Here is a 19,566-nt window from a genome sequence, read left to right on the forward strand (position 1 = left end):
TTGTAAAAACAATGTGTAAGAACAATGTGGAAAAATGCAAAAAAGAAAGATGGATGATGCTAAACGCAGAGCAGTCATGGAAACAATTCTGGTAAGGGTGGTTAAATATAAGGGCACACCACACTTTTCAGATCTTCACCAACAGACAAAGAAATGAGGCACGTTTTCTTCTCTCTCTTTTGAAAGAAACAGTGGACAGACATGGGCAGTTTTCATTCTTTACTTACTTTGTGAATAGCAACTCATGACGTGGAGAAGAGACCAGGTGCTGGAGCTCGTTATATCCACTAGGCTGCGCTGTGGGACAAGCATTACAGACCTGTTGCAAAGAGCTGGGTTACAGCTTCAGAAACTCAGACCCTCACATTTTAATTCATCGTAAATTCTACAATGTTTCTAATCTATAGAACTGAGTAGATCTTAGCTGGATTGTATAAATAAAAACTCAGAGTAGCATATGAAATGTTAAACTACCTCATTACTTATTTAAATGCACAAGCAGCGCGTGACAAATTACGTCTATCTTTGTCGATCCAACAGGAATTAAGAAAGTAAGCCAGTGCAATGAAGTGTGAGCACCTCTGCAACAATGAGAAGTTCTGTCTGTCCGGTCAGGAACGTCCAGGTGAAGAAGTGACAGCAGATCTGCAATCGCATCCCCCATAGCATTCATTGCTGTGGGATAGTCCAGAGAGATACCAAACGTCCATAAACAAGCAGAGAAGCCCAAAAATAAAAAACAGGACAGCTGGACTTCTGTTTGCAAAACTGCATCTGAACAAACCACAAGATAAGAAAGTGGAAACATATAAAAGCCAACATATGGAGAGAGCTTTCTCTCTCAGAGAGAAAGGGACAGGGTTGTGTGATTGGGAAGCTGTGCAATGTTTTCTCCTTGCTATATCTTGAAAACTTGGTTTGTTCTGGTAATCAAGAGCTATTTTTTTTCCCACCGCAAAGTTTCTCTGATTCAGCCTTCCTTGCTTTGTGGAGCCGTTTTCTTTTTTCTTTTTTTTACAAGTGTAACATGTAAAAAATTTTTATATCCTGCCTTTATCTTTTTGTGTCATTTTACGGCAATCCTCAATCTTTTGTCTAAGGGATGTAAATGACAAACAACGTTGCACACAGCAAGGAAATCAAAGAAAATATGCATGGTTTTCACTTTCTTTTCACATAAACAAAATATAAAGAGCATTTCTATTTAGCCTCTTTAAACTACCTTTTGATGCAATTAAAACTGTTTTCTTGCAGATTTCTTGATTTTCCATGATGTCTCAAAAGGAAACAGTGTATTTGATTTAAAGTATATCTCCCTTTCACTTAAATATGAAAAAGTCTTGGAATGATTCAAGTTTTTGTGCTAGTTGTTCAAAGGTACTTTGTAATGAAAAATCAAAAACATTTTGGCATTTTGAAAATAACATGAATATAGAAGAACTGAAAAAGTTGAATCAGATTTCATGTCATACTGAGAGAAACAAAGTTTTATAGAGTATGAACAATTGAACTGCATCCACCAGCTTTTGCATTCACACACTTTGCAAAACACATCAGACTGGAAAGAGACTGTCCCATTGGATTTAGGTCCGGCTGGACTTTGGTCTGGCTTTGCACGTCTGAAAGATTAAATTCTTGCTCCTTTTTCTTTGCAAAAATAATTCAAGCTCAGTCAGGTTGGACACAGATCAAGCTTTCCCACAGATTGTCATTTAGTTTTAGGGCTAAACTTCAACTGAGCCGTTCTAAAAGATGAACTTACTTCAATCTAAACCAGTCCGGTGCAGCTCTGGTTGCATGTTTTGGGTTGTTGCTCCAATAGAAGGTGAAACTCTTTCCAGTCTCAAGTCTGCAGTCTTAAAATAGCAGGACTGACTTTCATTTAACTACTTTATGTTACTCCATCACATTAAAATATATATGAAGGTTTGGAGCTGTGACTTTTAAAAACCTAAGTCTTAAAACGCTATGAATGCTTTTACCATGAATGCAAAAGCATTCATAGCTTAACCAGAATTATAACCAGAATTAATTGAAATCAGACAGAAAAACTCCTCCACAAAGAGCATATCTGTTTTCCTTTAATCTCACCTACTGACGACCCTTCACCTCCTCCCATCTCAGGGTCATGTGACCTCTCCGTCTGCCTTGAATCAGTTGGGATTAGTCAACATACCAGCTGCCTTCGGCTGATGGCAATAGTCCAGTAACACCAGCAAGTAAGGAACGTGTTTTATTATTTGCTTTTCTTATTGATATGTAAGAAGCTCAGATGGGGATACGGGAGTTAAAACAAAAGACGATCTATAGGGAACGAGTGGGAGAAATGAGGACGAGGTGTCGAGGATGATCTCCTGATCTTTCCGCTGCAGCAGCTTAATGAGTTAATGTTCATTTGAGGTTAGTGTTTTACTCATTTCAGGCTTGCTAAAAGTAAAAAAAAAAAAAAAACAATAAAAACAAACTGTTTTGGTTTTGTCCACCATCTGCTGTTACACGTTTGTTGTTCACTGACTTCTTTGGTTCATTGGTCTTATTGCAAAGCCGAGTCAAGGATGTCCGTTCACAAGTTAGAGCAGTTTTGTGTTTAAGTTTATTCACTTTAGATCATTTTATCTTTCTGCTATTGTGTCATCCTATTATTATGGTGATTTAGTTTATTCACTGGGCAGTGATCTAATCTTAGAACGGAGTAGGCAAAATCCCAGTAGACAGGATTACTGGTTTGAGTGAACAGTTGGCACTAATCAAAAGCTTCCCTCTTGTCCCTCTAATCTGTTACACGAAGCACGGACATGTAACCGGTGCAGCTATTCCTTTATTTGAGCCTCAAAGAGAAAAGCTGTTTTTAAATTTATTTTCTGCTTCACTGATTGTCTTCCAAGTCACTTGTCTGCTCTGGTCTGTTTCATGCCAGTCTTTTAGTTCGTAGCTGTCATTAGGCATAGTCACCTTCTGAGCTCCATGGCGTCTTTGGACGAAGAGTTCACCTGCTCTGTTTGCCGAGACAGCTTCAGCCAGGCCCACCCTCTGCCTTGTGGCCATAGCTTCTGTCCCGCCTGCATCCGTGAGGCCTGGAGCTCTCAGGGGGAAGGAAAAGGTCGCTTCACCTGCCCCCAGTGTCAGGAGGAGCACGGCGAAGTCCTGTGCGACTGCTGCCCTCTCCAGGCAGAGGACAGTCGGCCCCCGATGGCCGTAAAGACCTGCTTGAGGTGTGAGGTGTCGCTCTGTGCCGACCACCTTCGGCCCCATCTGGAGAGGCCTGCGTTCAGCTCCCACCTGCTGGTGGAGCCGTTGTGGGACCTCTCCCAGAGAAGGTGCCCGGCACACGCGGAGGTATTCCGCTACTACTGCGTGGACGAGAGGGTGTACGTCTGCGGGGACTGCCTGCTGGAGGGGGCGCACGCGCTGCACAAGGTGAAGCCGCTGAGACAGGTGGAGGAGGACCTGAAGGTGAGCTGGCTGACAGGGCTGTACAGAACTATTAAAGAGGCAGTGTTATGTGTCCTTTCTCTTTCTTTCAAGGTGGTTCCCGGCTCTAGTGGCCTTTATTTGAGAGTGGTCAGTGAGGGAAGTAGGTTAGGACAGAGGAGGAAGACGTGCAGCAAAGGTCAACAGGAACCTGAAGGTCACATCTCACGGTTTACCCCTGTCTGGGTTGGGGTTAAAAAAAATTGTTTATGCAACACTATCCCTATGTGAGGGTGATAGGATCTTTTTATTGCAGAATCCAATAATTACGTCACCTTCAGTTATAAAAATGTTGTATATATCAAACATAATACAGGGGTCACAAACTGCATCCCTCAAGGGCCGATGTTCAGCAATGATTAGATGTCTCTCCTCTTCAGTCCGGCTCCAATATTAGCTCTTTACACCTTAACTTCACACTAGTGAGGGAGGTTCACCATTTAACTCAAGTGTGTAGACAAAGCACAGAGCTGCACAAGTCTCTCCCTCCAGGAGTACACCTGGAGACTGCCGGCTTAAAAGAAATTTGACGCAACTTAACGCCTTGAAATTGGGCCTCTGTCTCTTTAAGAAGTTCCTGCTGTTTCCTTCAGCATGTCATCACTTCAGCTCCATTAAGCTGACTTACAAACATTAGTCAGCAACCTGAACTGAGAAATAGTGCATACAATGATCTCAGTGGATGAGCAGTTCCTCCAGGTGTCTGCTGATTGCTGCTAGCTAGTCTGAAGGAGCTGAGTGGTGGAGCGACTCTGTAATGCAGAAGCTCAGATTGGAAGCTGCAGCAACGCATGGAAGAAAGGAACAGAATATTTTACTGTAACGTAGGGGAAAAGGGCGGCGCTTGGTTCCAGGATTGCTCAAACATACATGACAGAATCAATAAGACACTCCAGGTATGTTTTTGATTAGAGAATAACATCATAACGTGATGTAAACATCAAAAAAGTTGATGTTTACACAACACCCTAAACTTTTTCATGCTAGAACCTCAACCTTCAACGTGTGCAGTATCACTGGGATTTTATGTGACCAACCAATACATTGTACACAGGGAGAAGGGAGTTATTGCATTATAGGGGTAACTTTCTTTTAGCAAGGATATTAAGATAACCTTTGTGAGTATTCTAAACACTGTTAAATCAAAGTACATTCAAAAACTGGGGCTGCCCATTCGGTTGCAAAGAAGAATATGCAAAGCTGGTGTTGCGTCACAGCTGTAGATTTGAAGGTGCAACTGCAGCAAAAAGTGGTTTAAAAAAGTTTGGACTCAAAGAATCTGAATGCAAATGATTTGTTTATCATATAATATCCCAGTAAAACTCCAATGAGAAAAAAAATGTAGAAAAGGTTCAAGGGTTATTTATGTTTTTGCTGGATTTTGGCAGGTCAGGGTAAGGCTGCTCTAATGGTATCTTGATTTTACAGGTCATCTTGCAGACTCTCCTCACCAAAGCAGAAAAGAAGCTAAAAGATGGTGGGAAGGTTCTCAAAGACCATGAAAACATCGACTCTGCGATGGCGGTAAATAAAGACTTTAGTCTTATCGGTTAAAGTTATTCCAAACCGTACAAGGCTGATCCATTTGAGAATCAGCCTTAATCAGACGCTGATCACCTGATCACCGCAAAAAGTGATCAGCGTCTGTAATCACCCAATTTATTCAAACTTATTGTGTGCAAAATCATGTGAATGAAATAGGACACCCCATATTTCATTAGCCATCGACAAACATTGATGACTAATCTCTGAGAAAGAATGCTAAATTACAAAATAAAAAGCACGATGTGCTTGTCTGAGAAAAAAAGTCAAACAAAAAATATGTCTTCTAGCAAAGCAAAAAGTTAGTGCACCCTTGCCTCGAATAATCTCACATCTTTTGACTGTAACAGCTTCCTTGAGAAGTGTGTCTGGTAGCCGTGTGCCAGTCTCTGACGTCGGGTGCGGGGAAACTTTTTTCCTCTCTTTACTTTCAGCTGTGAGATGTTTGAGGAGTTTCTTACATCTACAGCCTGTTTCATGTCACACCACAACATCCCAGAAGGATGAAGATCTCAGCTTTGACTCAGCCCAGCACTCGCCATTTCTTAATTCTCAGTTCTTGGTGGATTTGCTGGGATGCTTTGGCTCGCTGTCATCTTGCAGAATCCAGTTCTGGTTCAGCCGTGGTTTATATTCTTACAGGCACTCTCAGATTTTCCTGCTATCCTGCAACATTGATGGTGGATACTGTGATTGCGAGCTAGTAAACTGGTGTTGCATAAAGGCATTCCCAAACCATGATACCTCCACCTCTGTGCTTTATCGTTGGCATGAGGTTTCTTCTCCTGGGAATGCTGTTCACGACAATATTTATTGCATATATTCAACAAATTGACATTTTGACCTTTAATCTGTATTTAATATCTTAAAAGCAAAAGCAGCACAAGCGAAACTTTTATCAACGCAAACATAGCAGAGTTAATCTTCACAGATTGTGTTTGAGTTCGTAGAAGTGAGGGGACTGCTTGACCTTTCATGACCTTTGGAAACGTTTGTTAAAATCTTTAAAGCGACAGCGGCACAAATTAAACTTTTGGTTGCACAAAACAGCAGGAAAACTTACAAATGCATGACGCTAGTCTCACCTGAATCGATAGATGCTGCCATGTTTCGACAGTTCAGTTTGGAATAATTGTAGGGGTGTCCTAATTTATTCCGCATCATAAATTATTATTGTTTTTTTTTTTGGTTACATCTTAGAAATACACAAATAAACTCTCTTTCCTTCAGTTTAAGTAAATCTGTTTTACGTCTAGAATTTCACAGAATCATTATTTCCACATTTCCACGTGTCAAAATGTGCCAACCATCACCCGACTGACCTCCTCCAGGGCTCCCTGAAGCGGGACGACAGCCAGATGGAGCGGCTGGACACGGACCTGCAAACCCAGGTGAAGAAGCTGGTGGTGGCTCTGAAGGAGATCACCAAGAGGGAAAGGCAGCAGATCGTAGAGCGTGTGCACCAAGACTGCGCCAAAGTGAGAGACGACATGAGCCAGACGGTCCACATTCAGCGCTACCTGAACCTGCTGCTGGCAGAGACGGACCCTTTCCTGCTCATCTGGGTAAGGCTCTTCCAGCTACTCAGTGCAGCAGTGGGAATCAGCTTAAAAGCATGGCATAAGATCTTCACATTCAAAAACACAAGTAAAACCACTTGAAAGCATTAAACGGGAGAGATGGGTGATACTGCATGTTTTGGTATTGAGCCAATTAAATAAAAGAGCCAGTATCGGTGATACCGGTACTTCTTCTTTAAGTTTGACATATCATCAAACTTTTGCCTTGAATGTGTTTTTTGTGGTTTTTCTTTTGAGTTGTTTACCCGGGATAGCATTCAGACAAAGTTTATAGGTATATACAAAATACTTCCTTGGTGGAACCTGTAGTAGGGGGATTGGCCGCATCAGAATCAGAATCAGGAGTCAGATTACTGGCCGTCTGCCAAAAATACAATATTGTGACAACCACACCGGCCCGGCAGATCGGCAAACAATTTATTAGTCATGTAGCTACTATACCTGGCTTCCTGCCACTTCCCCAGCTGAGGCCAGAGTGAACAGCTGAAGCGAACAATCCTCGCTCGTCAAAATGATAAATATTTGGCTGCATGGCATTTGCATCTGCACTCTGTTCGGAAGAGGAGGTGCGCACACCTCCGAATTGTGCATGTTTGCTGGATGCTCAGAGATAGAGGGAAATTGTGAATTTTTCAGGCTGAAGTTGAAATGCAACACATGCTTCGATGCTGTCTCTGGAGAAAAGCCCCGGCATCGTAATTAGTGGTGATGAGAGAGGGGGATAAAAAGAAGAAGAAGAAGACACGAGTAGTGACTTACAGGGTTTATGATGGGTTTAAAAAGAGACAGTCATAAAAAAAAATAAACCCCACTCCAAGCTTCAGGGCTTCTGTTTGATCAACTCACAGCAATCAGTGAAAAATACACTCATTTTGGATCATTTGTGCATGCTTCCTTCTGACTGCGCCGGCCAAGACAGCGGCAGATTTAAATGATCGGAGGCAAAGGAAAGAGAACAGAGTAGCTTTTACCTGCATCTGCTCAGCTGGTGAAATATTGACAGTGAATGCTCCTCCACAAGGCTGAGCCTATCCACATCCAGTGGATAGAAATCATTTACCCAGCCCTGGTAACACCTAAAGTATCTCTGATATAAAATGTAACTTTTTCCACAAATCTCTAGGAGGGCAATTTAAAAAACTAAAAGAAATGGCGATAACCTGACCGCACACGTTCACACACTCTTTGACTTTCTGAAACCATATTTAAGGTTCAGTTTTCTAAACTTGACCTTTTCTTAAAATTAGATAAATACAGCTAAAAAACAATGAATGTCCTGAAGTGGAATTTATGTTTTTGCTTTACCTTTTAAAGTGATAAAAAAATGAACCCAAAATATACAGAAGTGGTGTTGGAAAAACATGTCCACTCTTCCTTCTTTCATGCCCCTTAGTGGGTTAAGTACAAATGCAGTTGATTATCTGCATTTGTTGTAATTGCAGATAATCTTTAATCGTAATTTGCAGTAAAACAGAAGAATTGACATGCTGCAGTGCTCCTGTGAAGCTCAGAGCTGCAGTCCAATTGAAATGCTCCTCCAATACACCAAGAGACACAAACTAATGAATTAAGAAAAGCTGCAAAGCCGACTGGAAAAATGATTATTTTATCATAATGTCAGTCACTGCTAAGGCCTTATAGAGTGGAAGTTGATTCTCCATCCTACTGAATCTGAGAGCTTTCGCAATTTCTCTCACATCCTTGCTGAAAATACTATCTTCATGACTGTTTGATTTAATAAAAAGAAAGAGAAAAGAGAGAGACATACTTAATGTGAATGAACAAAAAAAGTGACCTTGAAGAGTTTTTTTTATTTTATTTTTTCAGAGCAGATTCACAGGAATCCTTGTAATTCATTCTGGGAATGTAATGCATCATGTTTCTTTCTGCTGTCCTTTTCTTTTGCAGGCGTTTCAGTCAGACGACACAAAGTAAGTCCAAACGAAGGATGTTTTTTGTTATTTTTCTATTAAGCATGCGAGGGATAATTATTACGTTTCACATTTTTGTAGCAAGCTGATCTAGATTTTACGAGTGGATTTTCTTATTCTGCACCATGTGGTGTGTTGCAGGTTGCTGGCAGACCTGAACTGCCCACTTTTCCTCCCTGAGCCTGTCTGTGTGGACAGGAAGCACATCCTGGAAGACGTAGAGGGCAAATATCGAGAGTTCATCACGTCCACCCTGCGCTGCCTCAGTGAGCTCAAGAGGGAACTCTGTGAGTGGCTCGTTAGCGTCACCCATGGGCTTCAAAGACCAGTAACATTACTTACAGTTAGGGCCAGAAATATTTGGACAGTAACACAATTTTTGTGAGTTGGGCTCTGCATGCCACCGCATTGGATTTGAAATGAAACCACTACAACAGAATTCAAGTGCAGATTGTAACGTTTAATTTAAAGGGTTGAACAAAAATATGTGATAGAAAATGTAGGAATTGTACACATTTGTTTACAAACACTCCACATTTTAGGAGCTCAAAAGTAATTGGACATATAAACATAACCCAAACAAAAAAGTTTTTTGTCAGTATTTTGTTGCGGATCCTTTGGAGGCAATCACTGCCTTAAGTCTGGAACCCATGGACATCACCAAACGCTGGGTTTCCTCCTTCTTAATGCTTTGCCAGGCCTTTACAGCCGCAGCCTTCAGGTCTTGCTTGTTAGTGGGTCTTTCCGTCTGAAGTCTGGATTTGAGCAAGTGAAATGCATGCTCAATTGGGTTAAGATCTGGTGATTGACTTGGCCATTGCAGAATATTCCACCTTTTTGCTCTCATGAACTCCTGGGTAGCTTTGGCTGTATGCTTGGGGTCATTATCCATCTGTACTGTGAAGCGCCGTCCGATCAACTTTGCAGCATTTGGCTGAATCTGGGCTGACAGTATATCCCGGTACACTTCAGAATTCATCCGGCTACTCTTGTCTGCTGTTATGTCATCAATAAACACAAGTGACCCAGTGCCATTGAAAGCCATGCATGCCTATGCCATCACGTTGCCTCCACCATGTTTTACAGAGGATGTGGTGTGCCTTGGATCATGTGCCGTTCCCTTTCTTCTCCAAACTTTTTTCTTCCCATCATTCTGGTACAGGTTGATCTTTGTCTCATCTGTCCATAGAATACTTTTCCAGAACTGGGCTGGCTTCTTGAGGTGTTTTTGGGCAAATTTAACTCTGGCCTGTCTATTTTTGGAATTGATGAATGGTTTGCATCTACATGTGAACCCTTTGTATTTGCTTTCATGGAGTCTTCTCTTTACTGTTGACTTAGAGACAGATACACGTACTTATCTGAGAGTGTTCTGGACCTCAGTAAATATTGTGAACGGGTTCTTCTTCAACAAAGAAATTATGCGGCGATAATCCACCACCGTTGTCTTTCGTGGACGGCCAGGCCTTTTTGAGTTCCCAAGCTCACCAGTCAATTCCTTTTTCCTCAGAATGTACCAGACTGTTGATTTTGCTACTCCAAGCATGTCTGCTATCTCTCTGATGGATTTTTCTTTTTTTTCAGCCTCAGGATGTTCTGCTTCACCTCAATTGAGAGCTCCTTTGACCGCATGTTATCTGGTCACAGCAACAGCTTCCAAATGCAAAACCACACACCTGGAAACAACCCCAGACCTTTTAACTACTTACTTGATTACAGGTTAACGAGGGAAAGGCCTTTTGAGTTACTTGCAGCCTTTAGAGTCCATTGTCCAATTACTTTTGGTCCCTTGAAAAAGAGGAGGCTCTGCATTACAGAGCTATGATTCCTAAACCCTTTCTCCGATTTGGATGTGGAAACTCTCATATTGCAGCTGGGAGTGTGCACTTTCAGCCCATATTATATATAAATTGTATTTCTGAACATATTTTTGTCAACAGCTAAAATAACAAAACCTGTGTCACTGTCCAAATATTTCTGGCCCTAACTGTATCTATGTGGAAGTAGTTTCACTTCAGGGAAACGTTTGCAATTTTCTGTCACATATTTACAAAGTTTTACAAACTTATTCTCAGACATGAGTTTTTTGGAAAAATTCTGTCATAAAAAATTATTCACATCCCTTGATCTATTTATTTATTTAATTTTATTTATTTATTTTACATGTGGTTATATTATAAGCACTACACCAATGTATTTATTTGTATTTTATGCAAGAGACCATTTCAAAGTAGTGCATGTTGGTAAATATTTCTGGTTCTCAAACTTTCTTTATTTTACAAACATAGAATCTGAAAAGTGTGGCATGCTCATCCTCTGAACATATAAATATTGTATAGAATCACCAATCACTGCAAGTAAAGACACAAGTGTTTAGGAGGTTTGTTTCTTTGACATTTGACTTACTGGATTTAAAGACACTAAGTCCAGTACAAGCACATGTTAGAAACCTGAGCCATATTCATCCAGTGTGATGTTGTATCCCGACTCTGACACTATCCACAAAAATATAACAAATATAAAAGATAGTTCATCCAATTTCAGAGAGAAAGACACAGCATAGTTTTTTGAACTCCAGGTAAATTCAGCAGCTGTGCATTTTAAAATCATACTCTTGACTTGTATAAGAAATACAACCTTGCTTTTCCCAGATCTAAATGAAGTTGCATGAAATTGTAACTTAATGGAGGAAGGACTTCACAGAATATATACATTTAAATTAAGATTACATTACGCCCAGATAGACCTTATGTGCAAATAAAGTGATTTCTGTGGTCGACTGATTGCCTTAGATATTTTGTTTTGGATTAAAAACCTTGGAGGTTTTCCAGGACAACCCATTAGTGTTTAAATTAAACTGCCAGGAAACGATTCACTGTTCAACACAAGTCCGGACTTCTTGTGCAGTGAAAAGCAAACACCTTAAGCCTTGGACTCTCTCCCTGCAGTGACCAGCCCTCTGTCCCTGGACACAAACTCCGCCCATCCTCTGCTGAGCATCTCTGACGACCTGCGTTCTGTCACGCGTGTAAAGAGCCGGCTGCCCTGCGCCGCTCACCCCGAGCGGTTTGACCACTGGCCACAGGTCCTCACCGTCCAGACCTTCTCCTCTGGGACTCACTACTGGGAGCTGGAGGCTGAGGGATTCTGGGATGTCGCCGTCTGCTACCGGAGCATCGGACGGAAGGGGAAGGAAGGGAATGCTTTTGGAAACAACAAGGTAAAACTGTTGCCACGATTTGACGGTATAAAATGAGACAGATAAAACTGAGCACTTTTGTCCTCTTTCTGTCGACCTGCTGTCACCTGAACATGTGCACTGCTCAATCAGATACAAACAATCAGAGCCAGGAGGCGGGTCTCAGCGCTGTCAATCACCTTCATGTCTCTGCTGAGCCACAGCTGGTTACCCACAACATAGTCCACCATGAATGCTGTAGCTAATTAGCATGGCCACTGATGACAGTGGATAAACTGTTGTTGTTACAGGAAAGCAGCGCGTACACTAAGTGATTGACGGCGCCTAGATGCTCCTTCTGGAAAAGTTCATGGAAGTCTATTGTAAGGGTCTGTAATCATAAAATTACACAACTTGTCACCTTGGTAAAAATAAAAAAAATTAAAAATCTGAAGGGTCACCAGATGTAGGTCACCAGAGCCAGCAGTCAAGGCTTACTTGATACAACAGGACTTTGAAATATCTAGTTTTGCTTTGCCTCACTCCTTTTAGGCGTTACTTCCTCCTACGGATGTAGATTTTGCTGATTTACCATCTTCTACTTCTCTTAATCTGTTCTGAAAGGGCCAAAGATCAACTTTAATCTCCTGTTTCTTTTAAATAAAGTCAGGAACTCGTTTAGAAGGCAAATTTGCTTTTCACACGTCTTGAAATGTGTCCGAGTTTCTGTCCAGTAATAGAAACCACAAAGTCCTGAACGTTTATTTGGTTGCGTTGATGATTCGTCGTTGAGCCGTTTGTCTGAGATCAGTGGCGCTGCTCATCATAAACATGTTGTTTCCGTTTGGACATTTATGTCATTTTTATTACTAATTTGTCCTTGTTTTGACAAACATTGTTATCATATTCCCAGGTGTCATGGAGCCTGACGCAGCAGCACGACAGAAAGCTGTCTGCCTGGCACAACCGCAGGAAGACACGCCTCACGTACCAAATGGTCGGCAATCGAGTCGCAGTTGCCGTGGACTACAGCTCCGGGACCGTCACCTTCTCCGAAGTGGGTCCATCCAACACTCTGATCCACCTCCACACTTTCTCCACCAGCTTCACGCAGCCTGTGTGTTTGGGCTTCGGACTCTATAAAGCTGAGCTCAAGAGCCGCATCTCTGTCGTCAAAGTGTGAGCGGGAGATCGACGCGCCTGGGACTTTTGCCGTGAGCCACGCTCTCTTCCGGACTGGCTGTGATGGCGTTCTGCTCCTAACAGTGCGTTGATGGTGGTCGCCTGCCTCAGAAATGCTTCCTAACAATCTGAAATGTGAAACCTGAGGCTCATTAAAATAAAGAGAGAGGTCTGTTTTTAAGCAAATTTGAAGTATTCTTATCCATTTTTTATTATTTACCTCTTGTTAGTACGATACCCTCTCATTTTATTAAAAATTTATGTAAAATGAAACCTTGGATTTGAGAACAGCTATTCAAAGAGAGAAAGATTCATTGTAGATTTTTTTTTTTGACAAAATCACACAATTGTTGAGTGAGCACATCCTATAAAATATACCTTTCAACAAAATTCAAGCACGGAGCTGTGAAGCCATTTCTCCTCCCAAAGCCCTGAAAAACCTTGTGAGAGCGCATGGCGACATAAAGTCTTTCGGTGTAAATCAAATTAAGAAAATAAATTATTTTTGACTTTGAACGCAACACATTTTCCCACATCCTTAGCAGGGGTGCAAATCCTTGTGAAGGCTGCTGCATGTGTGAATTTCCACCGAAAGGATTAAAGATGTCTCACTTCCAAGTCTTAAAAAAGAAAAAATATTTTCCCTTATTTATTTGACAAATTCACATCTGGTAAGCAGCCTTATGAATGTACAACTTTGAAACCGCACACTGTTTGGCACCATAGCTACCAGCCAAGCAAATAATTATTACTTTACCGGAAAGATTCATTATGCTTTCATCCTTTTTAGTCAACCTTCAACTCGAGTCATGTCTCTGCTCTTCCTGGAAACTAGAAGAAGAAGAAGAAAGAAACTGACACACTCTCTGTAACTTTGCTCTTTGAAGCTGAGCAGACTCCCAATCACCTCCCTTTACTCCTCTGTTAGGGTGAGTGGGTGGATGCGAGGTAAGAGGGTGAGGAAGATGAACAGAGGGGGTGGCTGAGAAGAGAAGGTAGGACAAACACAGAGAGAGAGAGAGAGAGAGAGAAAGAGAAAGAGAGAGAGATAAGAGAGATCAGAGGATACTCCAGATCGGCGATCAGCTCGACTTGCAGCGCTGTGAGAGAATGTGACGGGAAGAGCTGGAAAACAAGGATTTTTCCCGCTTCGCCTGACTTCGGCATCTCGCAGGGTTTGCTGACATGGGACACAAGCTTCCTCAGCTGAAAACAGGTGATCGTCTAGTTTTTATTTACCATCTATTCTTTCAAGCAAATAGTCACTCTATTTCATGGTGAATATTCCTAAACAATATTCATTCAAACTGAGGTTCAGTACAGGGTTAGTCTCCCCAAAACAATGTTTCATTTCAGCCAGTCAGAAGAACAGAGGAGGATACTGCGCTGACCAAGTCCTGTTAGTGTGTGCAGCCACAGCATATGTTGAGACTGTGTTTTCGTGAAGGTGTGTGTGCTGAGGATGCGTGAGGGAGGGAGGGGGTCTCTGTGTAAAAGACAGATGGCGACTCAGTGGAGTTGTTCCCTTTCTCAGTCTCTCCTTCTGGGTCTCCCTGTCATCCCTCCAGAATCCTGCCTCATCACTTTTTTCTTTGTCGCCCATCCTCTTTTCTTGCTTGTCTCATTTTTTCAGATCAATGTTTTTATTTTTTTGCTGAGGGAATACGAAATATCTTCTTGACTCTGTTCACTCGCTTGTCTCTTAACTCTTCAGAGTGCTCAAAAGTTACTTGTTTCCCCAGATTCAGCCATGTCAATCTGGTCTGTCCACTTTGACCTCCTGATATCACCGAGCCTGCTGCTGCTGCTGCAGCTGCTCTTGTTGCTCTCGGTGCCCCTGGAAAGCGGCGCCCAGAACGACACGGAGCCCATCATCCTGGAGGGGAAGTGCCTGGTGGTGTGTGACTCCACGCCTTCGTCGGAGCCAGCTGGGAGCGCTCTGGGCATGTCGGTCCGCTCCGGCTCGGGACGGGTGGCCTTCTCGGCCAGCAGGCAGACCAACCACGAGCCGACGGACATGAGCAACCGCACCATGATCATCTACTTTGATAACGTGAGTAGCTCTGAAATATACTTTAAGAAGGCAGCTGTTGCAGGCCTTTATTTGTTTATCGAAATGCAATCAGTCTACCAGTGGAAGGAGTAAATTGTTTTTCCTAATCAGAGAGTCAAGGTGCTGCAGACTTTAGAGTGACTAAATAAGGTTCCAGTGACGAAATTGAAATATTGAGAATGCAGCTGGAAAACTGAGCTATCACTTACAGGCTTGTTAATTAATCACACAGCAATATTGTAACGATGAATTAAGTAAACAGCCACTATCATCGCAGAAAACAACCTAATCAGAAAACCAAACAGCGCAGTGGTTAGAGCACAGGCCCTGTACATGGTTGCTATAAAGACTCTTATTTGTTAGATTACTGTCATATAAAGGCCGAACAAACTCCCTATTTAGGTCTGACTTGTTTTGTTTCTCATCTCAACGAACTGAACAGGGTCTCCTGTGGTACATCGCTCCCTCTGTGGGTCGTTCTGCAGTAGGGCCGAGCCAGGGAGGGAAAAGCTCATTGGAACTCGAAACTTCACAGATTAATCTGTGGTTCTGCCTTCCTGGTTCCTTGCTGACCCATTTGTTGAGCAAACAGAAGTTGCCCCAATGAATTCAATGCCAGAATAGCATCTAAGTTAAGTTTCCAGGGAGAGATCATCTCCAAACGAAAATATAGCAAGACATGTTTCTGTCTGGAAAAAGTTTGTGCTCGAGGTCAACTAGGCACGAAGCGAGTAAGATCATTACTTTAAAGAGCATTACCCAACACTGACAGGTGAAGGCCTCCAGCAAAAATCTTGGTCTGAGTGTGAAAACTGTGCAAAAAGTTGGATTTCTGAAGTTTTGCACCTCTATGCAAAACAATAATAAACACAGAAAATTCCAGTGCTTGAAAGACGTGAAAGAAGATGAGTGCTTTTGTTGTCCCAAGTCTGCTAATATGAATGCACATCTGATTACATCCAGGCACTGAGGCTAAATGATAATAAGCTGAAGATTGAACATTTGGACTTGGTGTGCTGCCCACAAAATTGTGAGATTATGCAGCAACATTCAAGGCTTTTTTTACAGTGCAAATGTAGAAGAGAGAATCAATAGCTTTGAGACCGAGGTCCAACTGAATGTGTAATAAATAGAGTTACTGGAGTGACCTTGGAGTAGGCATGAATGTACCTTCCAGAAAGCTTTTAACAACAGACGTCACCCTTCTTCAAAGTGTCTTTCTTTTCTCTGCCGTGCCTCGGACTCTCTTGACAATTTCCTTGCTGACATCGCCCACTTCTTCTGCATTTTCCCCCTCGAAATCTCCGCAGATTTTAGTCAACGTGGGCACTCACTTTGACCAAGAGAGCAGCGTCTTCGTCGCTCCACGGAGAGGAGTTTACAGCTTCAACTTCCATGTCGTGAAGGCCTACAACAGACAGACTATTCAGGTATGCTATTACCTTAATTCGAGCAGTTGCAGTTGAGGTTGTAGCCGCTTCGTGCGTTCTCCCTGATCGGCGTGTTTGATGTCTCTCAGGTCAGCCTGATGGTGAATGGCTGGCCGATGATTTCAGCGTTTGCGGGAGACCAAGACGTGACCAGAGAAGCAGCGACCAACGCAGGCCTGGTGATTCTGGAGAAGGGCGACAAGGCCTACCTCAGACTGGAGAGAGGGAACCTGATGGGAGGCTGGAAGTACTCCACCTTCTCCGGCTTCCTCGTCTTCCCCTTGTGAGACGGGTGGAATATGGAAGTGCTGGGTAATAGGACAGGTGTGAGTGACGGGTGTTACGGCACTTTGCAAAAATAGTTACACCTCTTGAACTTTTTGACATCAAAAGTCCGTTGTTCTTTAGAAAACATCTCAGGCTCGGTTAGGTTGGGTGGAGAGCATCTGCGAACATCATTTTCCAAGACATGCCCATTTTGACTGGGTCGTTCTAACACATGATGGAGGATTTTTTTTTATCTTACCAGGGTCCCTTCTTCCACATGCTTGTTATTTCTGGACAACTGCAAAAAGTACTTCTTTTGATTCCCTTTCTATTCCATAAAATTCAGCTTGGTGGAGTTCTTGGTTGTCCAGTCAATAAATTATTTAAACTGAACTGTGTATCTCTGCAGCTTCTTCTGGGTTCCTGCTTGCTCACCTCTCTGACTGATCCTCTGCTTCACTTTAGGTCAAATGCCTTATCTTTGTAGGCTTAGAGTTGTGCCACAGTGTTTCCATTTCCAAATAATTGGTAGAACATCGCTCTGTGAGATGCTGAAAACTTGGGATACACTTTTATCAAAACTTCTCTGCACCTTTCTCCCTGACCTGTCTACAGTGTTCCTTGGTCTTCATGATGCACGTTCCCCAACAAACCGCTGAGGCTTTCTCAGAACAACATGGATTTATAAAAATACTAAATCACTTGATCTGTCTAACTTCTACAAGCAGCTAGCTGCATTGGATTTTACTGAAAGCAAATCAAATTAAAGAGGATTTATTCCCTTTTCCATGTCACACCGATGGGTCTCAAAAATAAAATCCCACAAATGTAGACAGACGTTTCTTTTTGTAACCTTATAAAATGTGTAAAAGTTTGAGGTGTATGCTTTTACAAGGTGCCGAACATCCAGTTTTAGGACTGAACAAATAAAGAGAAGTATCTACAAAAACCGTTGCTGAAAATCTACAATCACTCTATGAAATTATTTATTTTGTCTTTATGTGAAATATTTATTGTTTATTCAATATAATGATTGTGAAAAAGTATCTATTTGTGCTCCTGTGCTGACATAATGCCAAGCCTTAATTTGTGTTTATGTTAACACAAATTATCCCATCCAGCTTTAAAAAAAAAGTATTTGAATTGACTTTATTGTATGACTGCTTCTCCTCTGTCTATCTGTCAGCATCATACAAAAGATGTCTATTCACCAACAAATTTCTATAAAGAACAAAGCGTTAAAAAAACTGAAATCATCTCAATTGGACTGTTTGCATGCAGAAAATGATTTTATGAATCACTGCAACTGCGACTGTTTAATCTGCAAAAGCAAGGCAGATTTCCTCACGCCCTTTCATGCTGCTGCGTTCGGCGGCAGCGGTTTGTAAATATAGCTCCCACCAGCCGAGCTGGCGTTGGCGTGGACCAGGCACACCAGCGTGGGACGCGGTATAAGTGCCGAGTGTGGCGGATGCTCCTTGCAGAGACACGGACAGATGGAGGCTTTGGCGAGCCTGACGGCTCATCCCTGCAGGACATCCATGGATAAAGTGTGGCGCATTGTCACATAAAGTCATTTACGCTTCCCTGGTTCAGAACCACCGCTCTCGGTTTGTCTGTTTGTTGTTCCTTACACACGTACTTACTAAAACAGTCATAAATACAGGACCAGGTTTAAGGGTATTTGGTCACATGGGCTAGAGCCAAGGTTGGGACCCTACCCACAGAAATTTGTTTTACACGTAGGCCACAAATTTCAATAGATTGATGGCTAAAGGTACAGCAATATGTAAAAATTATTTTTGGAGGGTTTATATTATGTTATCATGTTATTCTGCTTATCAAAAACATACCTGGAGTGCTGCTTTGATTCTTTTATGCATGTTTGAGAAATCCTTTAACTTCCCGTGGAAACCATTTGGGGTTGCCTAATCCCTTGCTGCTACAAAGCTCCGCCTATTTGGACAAAGCACCTCCTTGAAGCTCCAGTCTCCAGCCACTCAGCTCCTCCAGACTAGTGGCAGCAGCAATTAGCAATCACCTGATGGAACTGCACATCTGCAGAGCTACATGTGTGAACTATTTCTCAGTCCAGTTCTCCTAAAAACATTTGTAAACAGCTTAACAGAGAAATGTTGCGATGACGTACTGAAGACAGAGTGTTAAAAGAACAGCAGCTTCTTAAAGAGACAGGTGCCCGATTTCAAGGCATCAAATTCTGAAATTAAGTTTCTTTTAAGCCATGCTTGATATATGTACAGCATTTTTATAACAACCAGAGGTACCATACTTACTTGATTATGCCATAAAATAGCCATATGTACCTGGAAAATACATAATACTGCCCCTTTAGATACATCAGCTACAAGGATTTTAAGTATTGCTCCCATGAAACATTGTTGTTCTAGAATTATCTTTACAAAAATCTACTTATGGCATAATTTTACAGATACATCTTCGTCTGTACAAGAGAAAAGATATGCACGTCCAAAAATCCACCAAACAGGCTGCTGGCTGCTAAAATTCATTGCTGAAGAGCATAAAAGTAGGTATGTGCTCTAAACTGAGCTCCCACTGCAATTTTCTAAAAAAAAAAAATGTCATCACACTTCAGGCACACTGCTCTAGCTAATAGGGGAAAAACAGCAGGGACATTTAACAGAGAATACCAGAAGGAGTTGGTGTTCATTAATACAAAAACACTCAAACTGATCCAAAGAATTATGATAACTATATGTGACAATGTGAATGCACCAGAAAAATCGGATTTAATCCAAACATAATCATTTTCAAAACCTTTCATACTGATTGTCTTTTATTAAAACTTTTCATACGCTTACAAGCTTTACTGCTTCAGTTTTTATGGCGACAGTGTGAGTGAGTCAGGACTCATTGGATAAAATGCAAATAATGAAAGTTACACGTACAGTTT

The 19,566-nt window shown here is 41.9% G+C and overlaps 2 protein-coding genes across 3 annotated transcripts; both read left to right on the forward strand.

Annotated features, from left to right (window-relative positions):
- Window positions 1-2,131: 2,131 nt before the first annotated feature.
- On the forward strand, window positions 2,132-13,070 carry trim110 (tripartite motif containing 110). Of its 2 annotated transcripts, none has more exons than XM_055032484.1 (8): window positions 2,132-2,219; window positions 2,918-3,453; window positions 4,900-4,995; window positions 6,345-6,578; window positions 8,502-8,524; window positions 8,666-8,811; window positions 11,473-11,744; window positions 12,616-13,070. In XM_055032484.1, the coding sequence occupies exons 2-8, from the start codon at window positions 2,965-2,967 to the stop codon at window positions 12,883-12,885; spliced, it is 1,530 nt and encodes a 509-aa protein (XP_054888459.1). In that variant the 5' UTR covers window positions 2,132-2,219; window positions 2,918-2,964; the 3' UTR covers window positions 12,886-13,070. The 2 variants fall into 2 exon arrangements, with proteins under 2 accessions (XP_054888459.1, XP_054888458.1); XM_055032483.1 differs by having other exon boundaries at window positions 2,134-2,400.
- An 812-nt stretch (window positions 13,071-13,882) lies between these two features.
- On the forward strand, window positions 13,883-19,476 carry cbln12 (cerebellin 12). Its single transcript, XM_055033733.1, has 4 exons — window positions 13,883-14,100; window positions 14,627-14,937; window positions 16,248-16,367; window positions 16,457-19,476. Exons 1-4 carry the CDS (start codon window positions 14,070-14,072, stop codon window positions 16,652-16,654), a joined length of 660 nt encoding a protein of 219 aa, XP_054889708.1. The 5' UTR covers window positions 13,883-14,069; the 3' UTR covers window positions 16,655-19,476.
- Window positions 19,477-19,566: the final 90 nt, after the last annotated feature.

The sequence above is a fragment of the Poeciliopsis prolifica genome, unplaced genomic scaffold (assembly GCF_027474105.1).
Source record: "Poeciliopsis prolifica strain line A6 unplaced genomic scaffold, Auburn_PproV2 SCAFFOLD008, whole genome shotgun sequence".
Classification (NCBI taxonomy): domain Eukaryota; kingdom Metazoa; phylum Chordata; class Actinopteri; order Cyprinodontiformes; family Poeciliidae; genus Poeciliopsis; species Poeciliopsis prolifica.